This window comes from Equus quagga, chromosome 11 (assembly GCF_021613505.1).
Source record: "Equus quagga isolate Etosha38 chromosome 11, UCLA_HA_Equagga_1.0, whole genome shotgun sequence".
Classification (NCBI taxonomy): domain Eukaryota; kingdom Metazoa; phylum Chordata; class Mammalia; order Perissodactyla; family Equidae; genus Equus; species Equus quagga.
The window spans coordinates 81,077,731-81,091,792 of NC_060277.1; the positions used below are offsets into that span (position 1 = coordinate 81,077,731).

The 14,062-nt window shown below is 36.6% G+C and overlaps 1 protein-coding gene across 1 annotated transcript in view; it reads right to left on the reverse strand.

The window, feature by feature from the left end:
• USP32 (ubiquitin specific peptidase 32) overlaps nt 1-14,062 on the reverse strand; it is a 203,690-nt gene that overhangs the window by 18,689 nt on the left and 170,939 nt on the right. The window contains exons 17-26 of the mRNA XM_046675933.1: nt 13,031-13,185; nt 11,492-11,573; nt 10,640-10,714; nt 10,036-10,174; nt 9,441-9,546; nt 7,581-7,754; nt 6,754-6,928; nt 5,617-5,768; nt 4,629-4,740; nt 3,352-3,563 (exon numbers count right to left, since the gene is read on the reverse strand). Coding sequence (XP_046531889.1) covers nt 3,352-3,563; nt 4,629-4,740; nt 5,617-5,768; nt 6,754-6,928; nt 7,581-7,754; nt 9,441-9,546; nt 10,036-10,174; nt 10,640-10,714; nt 11,492-11,573; nt 13,031-13,185 — 1,382 coding nt within the window. The remainder of the gene's footprint in view (nt 1-3,351; nt 3,564-4,628; nt 4,741-5,616; nt 5,769-6,753; nt 6,929-7,580; nt 7,755-9,440; nt 9,547-10,035; nt 10,175-10,639; nt 10,715-11,491; nt 11,574-13,030; nt 13,186-14,062) is intronic.

The following is a 14,062-nucleotide window of genomic DNA, read 5'->3' on the forward strand; positions in this document are numbered from 1 at the left end:
ACAAGACATACTGCACAGAATTAGCTTGGAAATGGTTTCTTAATAAAACAAAAGTTTAGATTAATATAAAGGTTGGTGAGAGTTCAGGATTACTCCAAAAAGCTGTTGAGCGCTTGGACATTTAATTCTTTGTTTGGTCTTTATGTAGTAGAGAAGCTAAGTCAACAACTATACACTCACTAAAAGTTGGCTAGTTTCTAAGTGAAAAAGACTCTTTTATTTTAGATCCTCAAGCATTTTATTTTGCCATTGTTAATTTCAGCTTCGCTAAATACATGAATTTTAGACCCCGTTTCATGTGTCGGTATTATTACAAGACCCCAGACATGTGGACAGAGTTCAGAATAACTATTTTTTTAAAATCTAACAACTTAGATTTCTTTCCCGCTCCTTAAACTTCTACTTTTCTTCTACTTGAACTCTCAGCAGATGAGATCATTTAAGCAATGATCTCTTTCCTCTAGTCTTCTCAGTGTATCTTTTCTAAACCTACACAATTTTCATCCTCTTGAAGGTAACTTCTCCCAGTGCCCTAGAGCCCATATCTGCTTGGTTCCTCATAGTAAAATGCTCCCAGTTTACTGCAGCAGGAATTTTCCTTTTGTCCTCTCCTAACAACTTTCTCTCTCACCTGAAAAAACTTGACCTACTTATGCTAAATTCTTGCGCTATTTCTTTCCTTGGTTACACTGCCAAACTTTTCAGTTTTCAGTCTTTTCAACTTCTCTGGTCCGTGTAACTACTTCTTTCTTTCTTTCTTCTTCTTCTTCTTTTTTTTTTTTTTTTAAATAGATGTGTCCTTAGTTGTGTCAGTACACTGTTTTTCTATTTCTCCCTTCATTCTCTGAATATCCTTGCCTATGCTGCCTTGCCTTATTGCTCTTCTTTTTCTACCCTGTAGAAGGGAGTAGAAGAAAAATAAACTGCTTTTAAAGTAGTTCAACCATGAGATCAAAAGGGTTTGAAAGAAGAAGGTAGCAATAAATATGCAAACAAAATGGTAAATTCAAATAGTATTTTGAAAGAAGAAATTGAAGGCATAGTGATATATTGAATATAGGGTTTCAGAAGAAAAGAAAAAAAATCTAAGAACATTCCAACCGTTTAGCCTTTAGCATGGAAAGAATGGTGTTCCCTTTCACGAAAATAACGTGAAAAGGGAGCTAACTTCAGAGAGAGAGATGATAAAATCAATTTGAGGCATTCCCCAAAGCAGCTGGCTAGATCATGAGGGAAACTGGAAATAGGGGAATGGTTAAAAGGTGAAAATTTAGAGCTGACAATATGGCTTTATGGTCCAATAACTAGAAAAATCTGTACATACGCTTTAGCACTTACCAAGCACTTTATATAACATATAAATAACTGAAGAGAGCTGTTTCCAAAGAAAGATTTAAAAAATGCACTGGAATTCTTAATATATGATCTGATAATGCTTGGTAAAAGAAAGATAAGGGGAAATGCATGAATCACTCCATTATTTTAGCTGATGGGACCCGTTGGAGCTGTGCTTAAAGACAATTCCACGTCACAAATATATCCCTTAATTCTCTAGGCTGTCCCCTCAAACAACCCTGTCTAGAACATGGTCAACAGAACATCATCCACATGGTCAGAAACTTTCTTTAAGTAAAGAGTTACTAATTCAAAGGGGGAAAAAGTGCACTTCAAAGAATTATTACAAAGCAAATAGCTGTGTAATCACCAGTCAGGTCAAGAAACAGAATACAGACAGCACTCCAAAAGCCTCCCTCTTGCTTCCTCCCAATCACGGATTCTTCCTTCCTCCTAAAGGTAACAATTATTCTGAATTTTATGGTAACCATTTTCTTGCTTTTCTTTATAGATTTATACCGTATGCATAAACAGTAAATTTCATCTTTCATGTTTTTAAAGTTTTTTTTTCAAGTATGCCTTTTGGTGAGGAAGATTGGCCCTGAGCTAACATCTATTGCCAATCTTGCTCTTTTTTTTTCTCCCCAAAGCCCCAGTGCATAGTTGTATATCCTAGTTGTAGGTCATTCTAGTTCTTCTACGTGAGATGCTGCCACAGCATGGCTTGATGAGCGGTGTGTAGGTCCATGCCCAGGATCTGAACCAACAAACTCTGGGCTGCTGAGGCAGAGCACATGAACTTAATGACTCAGCCACGGGGCTGGCCCCTAAAGCTTTTATTTATAAACAGAATGATATAATTTGTATTTCTTTTCTGTCTGGCTTCTTTCCCACAACATTATGTTTATGAGATTCAGTTATGTTGGTTACAACTATAAACCCATTCATTTTCATTACTGTATAATATTCTATTGTATGACCATATCTCAACTTTCTTATCCTTTCTACTACAATGGGGATCTAATGCTTTCATTTTGCGTTTTTGGCTTTGGGCTATTACAGATAATGCTGCTATGAATCCTCTTATACATATAGCCTGGCACATGTATCTGTTGCGTGGATACTTAGAAGCAGAACTGCTTATCTTTAACTAGAAAACTGTTTTCCAAAGTAGCTGTGTTAATTTACACTCATCGGCAGGGTATGAGAGTTCCTGGTACTCTGTTATCCTTACTGACACTATCAATTTGTTTAATTTTACCTATTCTGGTGGCTGTGCAGTGGTATCATACTGTGGTTTTAATTAGCATTTCCCTGATTAGAGGGAATTTTTGAACAGAAGTAAAGGTAACTAATGGATTTTAGAAATTATATAGCAGTCCTATTCTCCATTTTAAAAGTAGGACACTGAGGCCCAAAGAGCTCAATCAGCTTTCTAGTGGCAGAATTAGAACTAAACCTAAGTCACTCAGCTCCTAGTCCAGTGCTCTTTCTACTCCACCAAGTTGCCACCATATACAATGACTACCTCTTTAACAATTGTCCAGTGATCAGTTTTCAAATCTTTGTTTTTTAATCAGTCAGCCTTTAATGAAATAGCCATATATTAGTCTACCAAAAGAGGATTACGCACAACTTGTCTTGCTAAAGAATATTCTTGTCCTCCCCCCACCCCCCTGCTCAATGAACAAACAAAACCTTCTCCAGAGGCATCCACACTTAATAGGGCAGAGAAGAAGATGCACATGCTTACAGGAACATATAGGAGATACAAACTTTTCAAAGAAAGTAGCATTCAGATGCACCAGCTGTCCTGCTGCTTCTTGATTATATGAATGAGGAATGTCATTTCATATAGGCCATCATGTATATACTAAATCCTGGCTCTGATCATGTACAATAACATACGCAACACACTGAAAGTGCATGCAATGAAGATAACACAAAGACTGAAAATGACTGTTTCACAAACGACACTGGCAAGACCAGCAGTAACTTGCCTAACGTTAAACTAACCATTTTTCGGTGGACTGCAATAATGTAGCCTGTAAAAGGATTGTCAGGAAGAGACGGCATATGACCATTCACCATTCCATTTGTGAAGTTCTTCTCAGTTCCACATGGCACAACAGTGTTTGGCATTCCATTGGGGATGAATATTGATCGGGGCAGGTCCCCATTGGTGGTTAGGGTGAACATTCCATTTGTAGATGGGGAAGAAGAGAAATCTACAAATTCAAAGATAAGTACAGCATCATAAGCTTGTGGTACCTTCATCTTTGCTCTTTTCTCAATTATCGTGGAGACCCAGACCACTGATGATGTAGTCTCTTTCAACAAAGAAGAGGGAGAAATCATAGTTCAAATAATAATTCTATATTGATTAGAAGACTTTAATTTCTGTATTGGATGGCAAAGATTACAGAAAATTTCCATCACTGCAGCTAACTATATTGGACAGTGATAATCTAAACAAAAAAGTAATATTAAATCATCCACCAACCCACCATCACTACTATCTCCTAAGTGCCAATGAGAGGAGCCTCATTCTCTCTAAAGTCCTTTATAGTTGGGGAATGAATCTAATTATCAGTAGTATAAAGAAGAATACACAGGGCCAGCCTGGTGGCATAGTTGTTAAGTTCGCAAACTTCAGTTCAGCAGCCCAGGGTTCATAGGTTCGGATCCTGGGCGCAGACCTACACACTGCTCATCAAGCCATGCTGTGGCAGTGTCCCACATACGAAAAAAAAAAAAAACAGAGGAAGAGTGTCACAGATGTTAGTTCAGCAACAATCTTCCTCAAGCAAAAAGAGGAAGATTGGCAACAGATGTTAACTCAGAGCCAATCTTCCTCACCAAAAAAAAAAAGAGATGACGACGAAGAATAGACAAATCATATTAATGGCCAAAAAGAGTCACTGAATGATCATATTAAAGCACATGCAATATCAGATAAACAGATTCCTTTTTAGTCATATTTTATTTTTTTGTTTTCTGATAGTATACTTCTCTCATACCATCTGTTGCATTTAGTATTAGATAAAAGGGTTAAAAGAGATCTGAATTCCAGTGATGGATTTAGCTAACAACTATCTACCTAACTTAGTCACTTAGGTTCACTAAATTTTAGTTTCCTCATCTATAAAATAAGGAAGTTGAGACAAATGATCACCAAGGTTTCTTTCAGGCTCCAAAATTCTTTTGCTCTAATACAAATATAAAAAAGACAACAACACTTGGACCAACATTTAAAGCTGAAAACATGAGAAGGAGCTCTAGTTCTATCTTACCTGTCTGTATTGGACTAGAAGCTGAAATTGGAGATCCAGGGATGGGAATTTCAAATGCACACAAAAATCCACTCACTGAGAGTCGTACTTTTTGGTTGTCCTGAGGGAAATTCTACAGAAAAAGAGGCAAGATGAGAAGGGAGAGATGTTCCAGATAAAATGAAAAATCATCTCTCTGATATATTTGAAATGAATGTCTTAGATGCTTTCATCAGTAAAACAAACATGACTAAATAATTTTTCAAGTAACTAGAAGATAGAAGCTTGATAAAGTAACCTTACTGACAAAACCGTTATCCCTTTCCAAGGAAGGAAGTACATGTACATAGTTGACTTAAGTTTTGTCCTTCATTTCAAGCATCTAAACCCAAAACTCTCAGAGATCTCACCCTTGTATTACATATGAAAAAAAGGTCAATGAGGTGGGAGTCTGTTCAGAAACTCTAAAGATGAATATAAATAATACCAATGGTAGGAACTCAATTTAGGGTAGGCAATATATTTATTAAATTGCTTGTTTCTCCAGCTGGTATGCAGGAAGAAGTGATTTGTGTCAATTTGTCCTTACTCTCTAACTTCTCAGTGTGCCAAAAGGTCAGGTATTTACATTCATAAATAGATACTGAAAGCACACACTCATAAACATATGAAATATTTTAACCTAGGAAGAATTCTAGTGACAGTGGTAATAAAGAAGAGCTGTCAAGTGTAGCAGCAGCAGAGTCTCTGAGGGGAACCCACACTGTAATGACATAGCTAGATCACTCCATTTGGCAGTCGTGGGCTTACATATTTCCCTTGTTTAAAAATACCACTATCAACATTATTCCTTTATTCTGGTAGCCAAGCCTTCTAAGTTTCTGAGACTGAGAACTTGACAATTTTTTTTTGTTTAGTTTTTGTTGTGTTTTAATATAATAATTAATTAAGAAAACTGTGATCTTTGGAGGATGGAATCAGGTTTCCTAGAAAGAATAGTTAATATTACCTTTATGTTGGAACCATGTACTTCTGCAAGAAGGATTTGTTCTGATTTAAGTCCACAGAGATCACTCAGCTGTTTTTTTAAACCTGTGTACTTTTCATCCATATTCAGTCTTAGTCCATATCGCACAGGGGTAGTACCATCCAACTTAATAACTAGTAAAGATAAACAATCTTTTGTTAGTAAAATGCGGGTTTCATTGAAAGCTTTACACCGTGTGTCTGTGTGCATGTGTGTGTGCGTAGGGGTGTGTATGACTTGGAAGTAGCAAACATTTCAGCTTAGAATTTTTAAATTTTTTTTTTTGAGGAAGATTAGCCCTGAGCTAACTGCTGCCAGTCCTCCTCTTTTTGCTGAGGAAGACTGGCCCTGAGCTAACATCCATGCCCACCTTCCTCTACTTTATATGTGGGATGCCTACCACAGCATGACTTGCCAAGCAGTGCCATGTCCGCACCTGGGATCTGAACCTGTGAACCCTAGGCCGCCAAAGCGGAACATGCAAACTTAACTGCTGCGCCACCGGGCTGGCCTCATCAGCTAGAATTTTTATTTTTATAGGTAAATGCTACAACAGATGGTACTTAAGGATAATATTAAATGAAATCATGATTTTATTTTTTTTTAAAGATTTTATTTTTCCTTTTTCTTCCAAAGCCCCCCCAGTACACAGTTGTGTATTTTTAGTTGTGGGTCCTTCTAGTTGTGGCATGTGGGATGCCGCCTCAGCATGGCTTGATGAGCAGTGCCATGTCTGCACCCAGGATTCAAACCAGTGAACCCCTGGGCCACTGAAGCAGAGAGTGCGAACTTAACCTCTTGGCCACGGGGCTGGTCCCAAAATCATTATTTTTTGATGTTCATCTCATATAGAAGTGTGAGTGGCTTTGCAAGATTGTAAAGTGAGTTTCTGGGACGCCCGCAGCTAACAGAGGAATCAATGGGTACAAAAATGGACCCACGTTACAAGTCTTTCAAATCTCAAATCATGCCTGAAATTAGATTGGTAGATTATAACATGCTGACTACCAGTCTTTATGAGAATGTATTATAAACAAATGACCATACTTAAAATTCAAGTTGCTTGAATAAGGTAAAAGACAATGAAGTTAAATAGTTTTTCAGAACTTTGTGACCTACCTGTTATTTCTAAGTGCATATAACTGTCCATTGGTAGTGGCAAAGATAAAAAATTGAAAGGGTCAAATCGAACACTTATATGTCCACATGTCTTGCATTTGACTTGGGACCTTAGCTGCCCATGGAACAAATCCACAACAATTGATCTATTCCTTCTCAGATGGTTGTCCCAGGCCTAGCAAGGAAAAAGATTGGAGAATTTTTTTTCAAAATTCCAAAACTAAGTATTTCTACACAAATTCAAAGAGACTGGTTAAATATATTGGATTTAAATATCAAGGATATAATCCTCAATCTTCACTTAAAATGTAAAAGCAGACTGCCTACAAATTTACAATTCGGATTTGTAATTTAAAATTTATTGCCTACTAAGATAACAGAGAAAACCAATTATTAAATAGAATGTGATTCTGCTCAACCTATAAAATATTAAGTTCAGATGGACAATCCTAATTTTTTCTTTGTTCTTACCATGGTAACACTGATGAGTTTTAAAGTTCTTTGTCCATTAAAAAGCAGATAAAATATGTCTATTTGTCACTGTACACATTAGCAATTATAGGGACTCTAGAAGTTCTACTGAATAATTATTCCTACATCCTCTCCTAAAAGTTTACAATGTGAAAATACAACATTTTTCTATTTTCATTAAGGGTGCTTTATTTTGGCATTCCTGCACAGGAATTAAGCAGAGAAATATAAATTTCTTTATTTTCACAGTAAAATTCTGATCACAGAATAGTTTAGTTAGCATTAAGTTGTGCAACACACATTTTTGGCCAGAACATTTTATCTATTGCTTACTTAGAAACTGAAAACTGACAAACCTCTGCAGCTACTTCCCAGTCTGGTCGGCCATCACTGTCCTTCAGTTCCACATATGGCTTCTCGTGAACTCGGTTGAGATCTTCATGAAGACCATCCAAGAGAAAAGCCAGAAGTTCTTGGGAGTCTTGTTGCTGGAACCCATTAAACCTGGGAGCATATTTTGCTATAGTCCACTATAAATATAAGAGGAATCAAACTCATTATTCGCTGCCCTGTAAAATTTGGAAAGAACATGCCCCGTAATTCAAGCAGAGGCATTATAAGAAGGTAAATATTATAGTAGATAGTCTGTCTCTATTTCAGCAAATATATTTTGGATAATCATGAAATCCTTCTACTCCTAATCTCAAAAGGAAAACAAAGTATTGGGGCCAGCCCCGTGGCCGAGTGGTTGAGTTCGTGCTTTGCTTTGGCGGCCCAGGGTTTCGCTGGTTCAAATCCTGGGCACGGACATGGCACTGCTCATCAGGCCATGCTGGGGCAGCGTCCCACATGCCACAGCTAGAAGGACCCACAACTAGAAATGCACAACTATGTACCAGGGGTCTTTGGGGGAAGGAAAAATAAAAAAATAAAATCTTTAAAAAAAACCAAAAACAACCCCCCAAAAAACCCCAAAGTATTTTGGCCAATACTGTATCCCAATTCAGCAGCATATAAGCAAACAGTTCTTTAGGTACACAAAAGATATTTAAGACAGATAAGACTATTAAAATAGCATTTGCTCACACTGAAAGATTTCCTGTTATATTAATTTTTCTGGTCTTGTATCCTAACGTTTATTATCAGAGGCAGAATAGCATCATGTTTAACTGTGAGGATTTACTAACTAGCCTGCAACCTTGGGCAAGCTATTTAACTGCTCTGAGTCTTAGTTTCCTGAGCCATAAAATGGGGATAATAACATTGTTTTACATTACAGAGCCATTTAGGAAATTAAATGAGTTAATACACATAAAGTAATTAGAATAGTGCCTGGTAAGTGGCAAGTAATCAAATTTTTAGCTATTATGAGTATGATTATTAATTTTTAACCTAAAAAGCTTTTGCCTTGTGTTTTTAAATAAAGATAAAAAATAATCCTAATTTCAATAAAACTCACTACATACAATATTAATGTAAAATTTGTATCCATTAATTACATGCTTTCTTTTTGCTTTTTAATTCTACAGATAGAACTAATTATCCTAGTAATGTGAAAAATGTATTGAGTATTATTCATTACACTCAGAGGTCTACCCTGCAGTTAGTATACTTCTAATAACGAAGAATTAACAAAGAAAGGTTTACTATATATAAAAGTAAGATATCTGATAAATTAGTAAAATGAATGATACCCCAAATTTAGACTGTGGCTTTGATCCTTTCCTACCCACTACATCTATAGCAGTATTATGCATATATTTGAACAAGTATTTGACATCCAGTTTATGCCTAGTGAAGGATCCAAAAGCATTAAACTAAAACTAAAAAGCTAAACATAAAAAACACATAGAGAGGGGCTGGTCCTGTGGCCAAGCGGTTAAGTTCGCATGCTCCGCTGCAGGCGGCCCAGTGTTTCGTTGATTCGAATCCTGGGTGTCAACATAGCACTGCTCATCAAACCATGCTGAGGCAGCGTCCCACATGCCACAACTAGAAGGACCCACAACAAAGAATATACAACTATGTACCAGAGGGCTTTGGGGAGAAAAAGGAAAAAAATTAAAAAATCTTTAAAAAAAGAAGATGAGCCACCCTCAAGTGTGGACCACTCTTCCTTTAAAATTAAAACAACAACAAAAAACATGTAGAGAAAAATAGTTACTTAAACAACTGCTTGAGACTAAAATACTTTTATATTATTTTAACCCGCTTACCCGAAGCTTTAATGGCGCAACATTCTTCTGAGTTCCACTCCAAAGTTCTTGTACTAAATCCCCATAGCATTTAGCCATATGCCCCTTCATACCAATGGGATTTGTCCTAGAGGTTTGAGAGGAAAATTTATTGCCAAAGATTCTTATAAATCACAATCACGTGGGCACAGAAAAGCCTAGCATCTATTTTCTCACATCAAATTTTTTTTTAAAACAAGGGAAGTATCTGGGGCCAGCCCTGTGGCTGAGTGGCTCTGCTTCAGCAGCCCAGGGTTTTGCCAGTTTGAATCCTGGGCGTGGACATGGCACCGCTCATCAAGCCATGCTGAGGTGGCGTCCCACATGCCACAACTAGAAGGACCCACAACTAAAAATACACAACTATGTACTGAGGGGCTTTGGAAGAAAAAGGAAAAATAAAATCTTAAAAAAAAAAACAAAACAAGAGAAGTATCCCTAGGCCCTTATTTCATACTAAATAGGGCAAGTAAGATAAGACTCCCCCCCCCATGGTGAAGGAAGAGGACAATTAGGTGATACTGGTTCATTTCAAAGTTATAAAAGGTTAAGAGGCTGATGACTCGAGAAAGATTACCTGTTGAGTTCGTAAAGATGTCTCCCTGAGATAAAATACTGTGTCAGTGGCTGTGTGTTACTAACACACTGGATGCTTGAGTTCATGAAGCATGTGTTTCCCAGATTACTCAGACCTGTGGCTCCCTTTTCTGTGGGAACTGGAACAAACAATATGAGAACCAAAGCCTAGCTGTAGTAAGATAAACAGTTACTTGTATTCGATGCAGTGATTTTTATAATTCTTCTAATCAGCTAAATGGAGCTCATATTTCTCTACTTTGTCTTTCAAAGCTAAAATAGGGAAGGTTTTTCACGCAGTGTCATTGGCAATCATGATAATCCATGCTCATCTATAATCTAGAAGCGGCAGTGATTCTCTTTAATTGCCACGATAGCTTCATAGGAATCAAACAATTCTCTCTTAGCATTAGGTCTTTAAAAATATATAAATTATTTAAATGCAAGGTTAGAAAGAAGTTTTCCTGCTTCAGGAAAAAGAAAAATAAGAGGGGGCATAATCACTTTTAAACTAGAAAGCTAAAGTTCTAACACTTTAATATTTGAGAGAAAAAAAAGAATACATTTAAGATAATCTCTTTAAATGTAATACACTGGAGACTTACCTTTGTGTCTATCTATTTTACTACTGTTTGCTATAAAGGACATTTCCTCAGGCCAACTCATATCTTTGTTGCGAACTGGAAAGACAGATAGGAATGTATTAATTTCTTATCCATTCAAATCATACCCACTCAATTGCTTCTGTTTAAAAAAAACAAAAAAGCACTCATTTCTAAATCAGAAACTGAAACAAATCAAGTTAATTTGAGTAACTGACTCTGAAACGATTCCAACTCTTCATATTGGTGACTTTATAGTTACTTGGTCAGAATTAATTAGTGAGCTATTCTCTCAATTACCTACCTGCAAATAAAATTATACTCAACCATCTATAGAAGTCATTAAAGCTTTTAAACTTAACATATTAGAACTATTACAATTCTTTTTTAAACTGTGACAGTTGTCAGAGTAATCTATTCATTTTAATACAAAAGAAGCTAGCAATGTTTCCATGAATCTTTTTTTTTTTGAGGTAACACTGGTTTACAACATTATATAAATTTCATGAATCTTGATGGGAGAAGACATGGTTTTAGTTTTCAATGACATGTGCATGCTAGTGTGTAAATCTATGTGTGAATATACAAGAAAGTCCAGTGTTGATGACTAATGAAAGCCCATGCCACTAACTATGCAGAAAGTTAGTCCCTTTACTCAAACTCAAAAAGGCAGCCTGAAAATTTTAAGAAACTTTGTAAACTTATAACTAAAGGGTTTGATGGGTTTTCTTTACCATAAAGAATACATGATCGAATAATAGTTGGAAAAATTATAAAATGGATTATTAGTGAGTAAATAAATCTTTAAATTCTTCCCCTAAAATTCTAATATAGATGCATACTTCCATCTTGTACCTTCAATTACCAGGTGCTGCTCATCCTGGATTTTCAAATATTCCAATCTATGATCCTCATCATCCAGAAGAGTAAGGTAATTCTGTGTATAGAAGAGGAAATGTTTTTGTTAATTGATTACTAAACTTGAAACAAATACGGAAATAAAAATGAATGACAATTAAAAATGCCCTTGTAGTTACATAACTCATGTGACAGATATTTGGCATATTGTAGTTGTTTAGAAATATTTATAATTTAGTTGGCAAAATGAGAGAAAAATAATGTATACTTCATAAATAATGTATACTTCATAAACACATACATTATGTTTCTAAAGCAAAGTTATATAGAATTTTGGGGAGACCAGAAGAAGATTCATCACACGTCAAACCAAAATTCATCAAGATTTAGATTTTCTGATTTTTTTTTTTTTGAGGAAGATTAGCCCTGAGCTAACATCCACTGCCACTCCTCTTTTTGCTGAGGAAGACTGGCCCTGAGCTAACATCCATGCCCATCTTCCTCCACTTTATACATGGGACGCCTCCCACAGCATGGCTTGCCAAGTGCTGCCACGTCCGCACCCAGGATCTGAACCAGTGAACCCCGGGCCACCGAAGCGGAACGTGCAAACTTAACTGCTGTGCCACGGGGCTGGCCCCAAGATTTAGATTTTCTAAAGAGGTTACAGAAAATAAATTTTCTTTAGCACCTAGTATGAAATTCAGTAAACGTGCCTGTGATTAAGATGGAACTTGATCACTTACTAGGAGCTGAAAATGTAAAACCTAATGCCATGCAGTAGAATTATATATATTTTTGTTCATGCTCACTCTGTCCAAAGTGCTCACAAAATTAATTCATTTAATTCTCACAACTACCCCAAGGGAGAAACTATTATTTTCCCCATTTACTCATGAGAAAACTGAGACAGAGAGTTAAGTGAATTGCTCTTGGTTACACAACTCACAAGAGCTAGGATTTAATCCCTGCAATGTGGCTCCAGGAGCTGTGTTCTGAACTACTACGCTATACTGCCTCTCAGTGGTGACCAAAGGAGGACTTAAGAAGGAACGGAATAGAGAACTCCTTGAAACTACTTATGATCCAATTTCAGAGTATAATCTGAAGACATATTGTGTACGTTAGGAAGAGTATACAAGCAATTAACATCTCTGCCTCTGAGGAGAGTGATACTTAGGGGTCGGCAGATGGGAAGAAAGAATTTTCACTATATACTTTTGTATTGTTTGAATTTTTTTTAACGTGTATAATTTACCTTAAAATAAATCCAAAATAAACTCTATTCAGTTAAAAAAAAAAGCTATGTGCAGGTACTTTATAACAATAATCTTCACAAGATGATGATCAACTGTTATTACAGATTTCAGGTGACAAATATCTACATGTATACACGCAGTAATTTAAAAATTGACGTTTCCACTGAGATCCTAGATATGGCTTTCAGGATAATTACTGTAGACAAAAACCCTAGACTCATGAAATATGGATTTAACACTTCATCAGGACTCTTCAGGACTCTGAGATGCCTCTTACCTCACTGTTGTACAGCCACAGGCGCATATCTTCTTCTTTGATGCGCAGCCTCTGAGATAGATACTCATGAATTTCCTTGATGGTCTGCATTCGACTAAAACAGCCTGTATAGGCTAAGACCCGCTTTAATGGTGCATTCGGAGAAGGTACATTTCCTATGGTCATAGTAATCACAATAAGGAAGAAGGCAGATGTAAAAAAAACAAAACAACACCCCTCTTAGCAATGGAGATCATACTATTTTAGGAAATATTGATGAGAAATGAGAATTACAGGTTTAATAATTTTATATATTAAGAAGCTTTAAAATGAAGACAGGAGACCTAAATACCTTAGAGTGAGCCAAACTTTGAAAGGAAGAGCAACAAAGTCATAAAGCCCAAATAACTGGCGGTATTTGGATCCTACGATGAGTGGCAAATATTAACAACAGGCACTGGTATTTTAGCTGCCCTCAGTTGGGTCACACTCAATAGCAAAATCAAAACTCAGTGTAAGAAGGGGTAAGATAAAATGGGACAGGATTTGAATTCCACAGATAGATAACTGGATTCACCTGATCCACTTTCTTAAAATAAACTGTCTTTGAATTACTAATTCCACCATTCTGTACTTAATTGGCCCAATTACCTAGCATAGTGGTACAATTACACACAAAAAATTTAGGCATAGACTCTACATGGCCAAACAGAGCTTTAAAATGAAGCCAAGAAGCTTCCCATGAAAAAGAAATTGCCCACTGAAAGGTAGGAGGGAAAAAAATCATCATACGGCCTGCCTGCCCAATAAGATCACAGCAGACATGACCTTGAATTCCTGAAGGGCTTAAGGTGGAAACAAAAAGAGGGGCAATAAGGAGAAAGAGTAAAGAGTGAAGGAAGAACATATTAAGTCTAACCACATACAGTCACACATCACATTACTGACATTTTGATCAACGACAGACCACGTATACGATGGTGGTCCTTTTAGTACAACGTAGCCTACATATGTAGTAGGCTAAACCACTTAAGTTTGTGCAAGTACACTCTA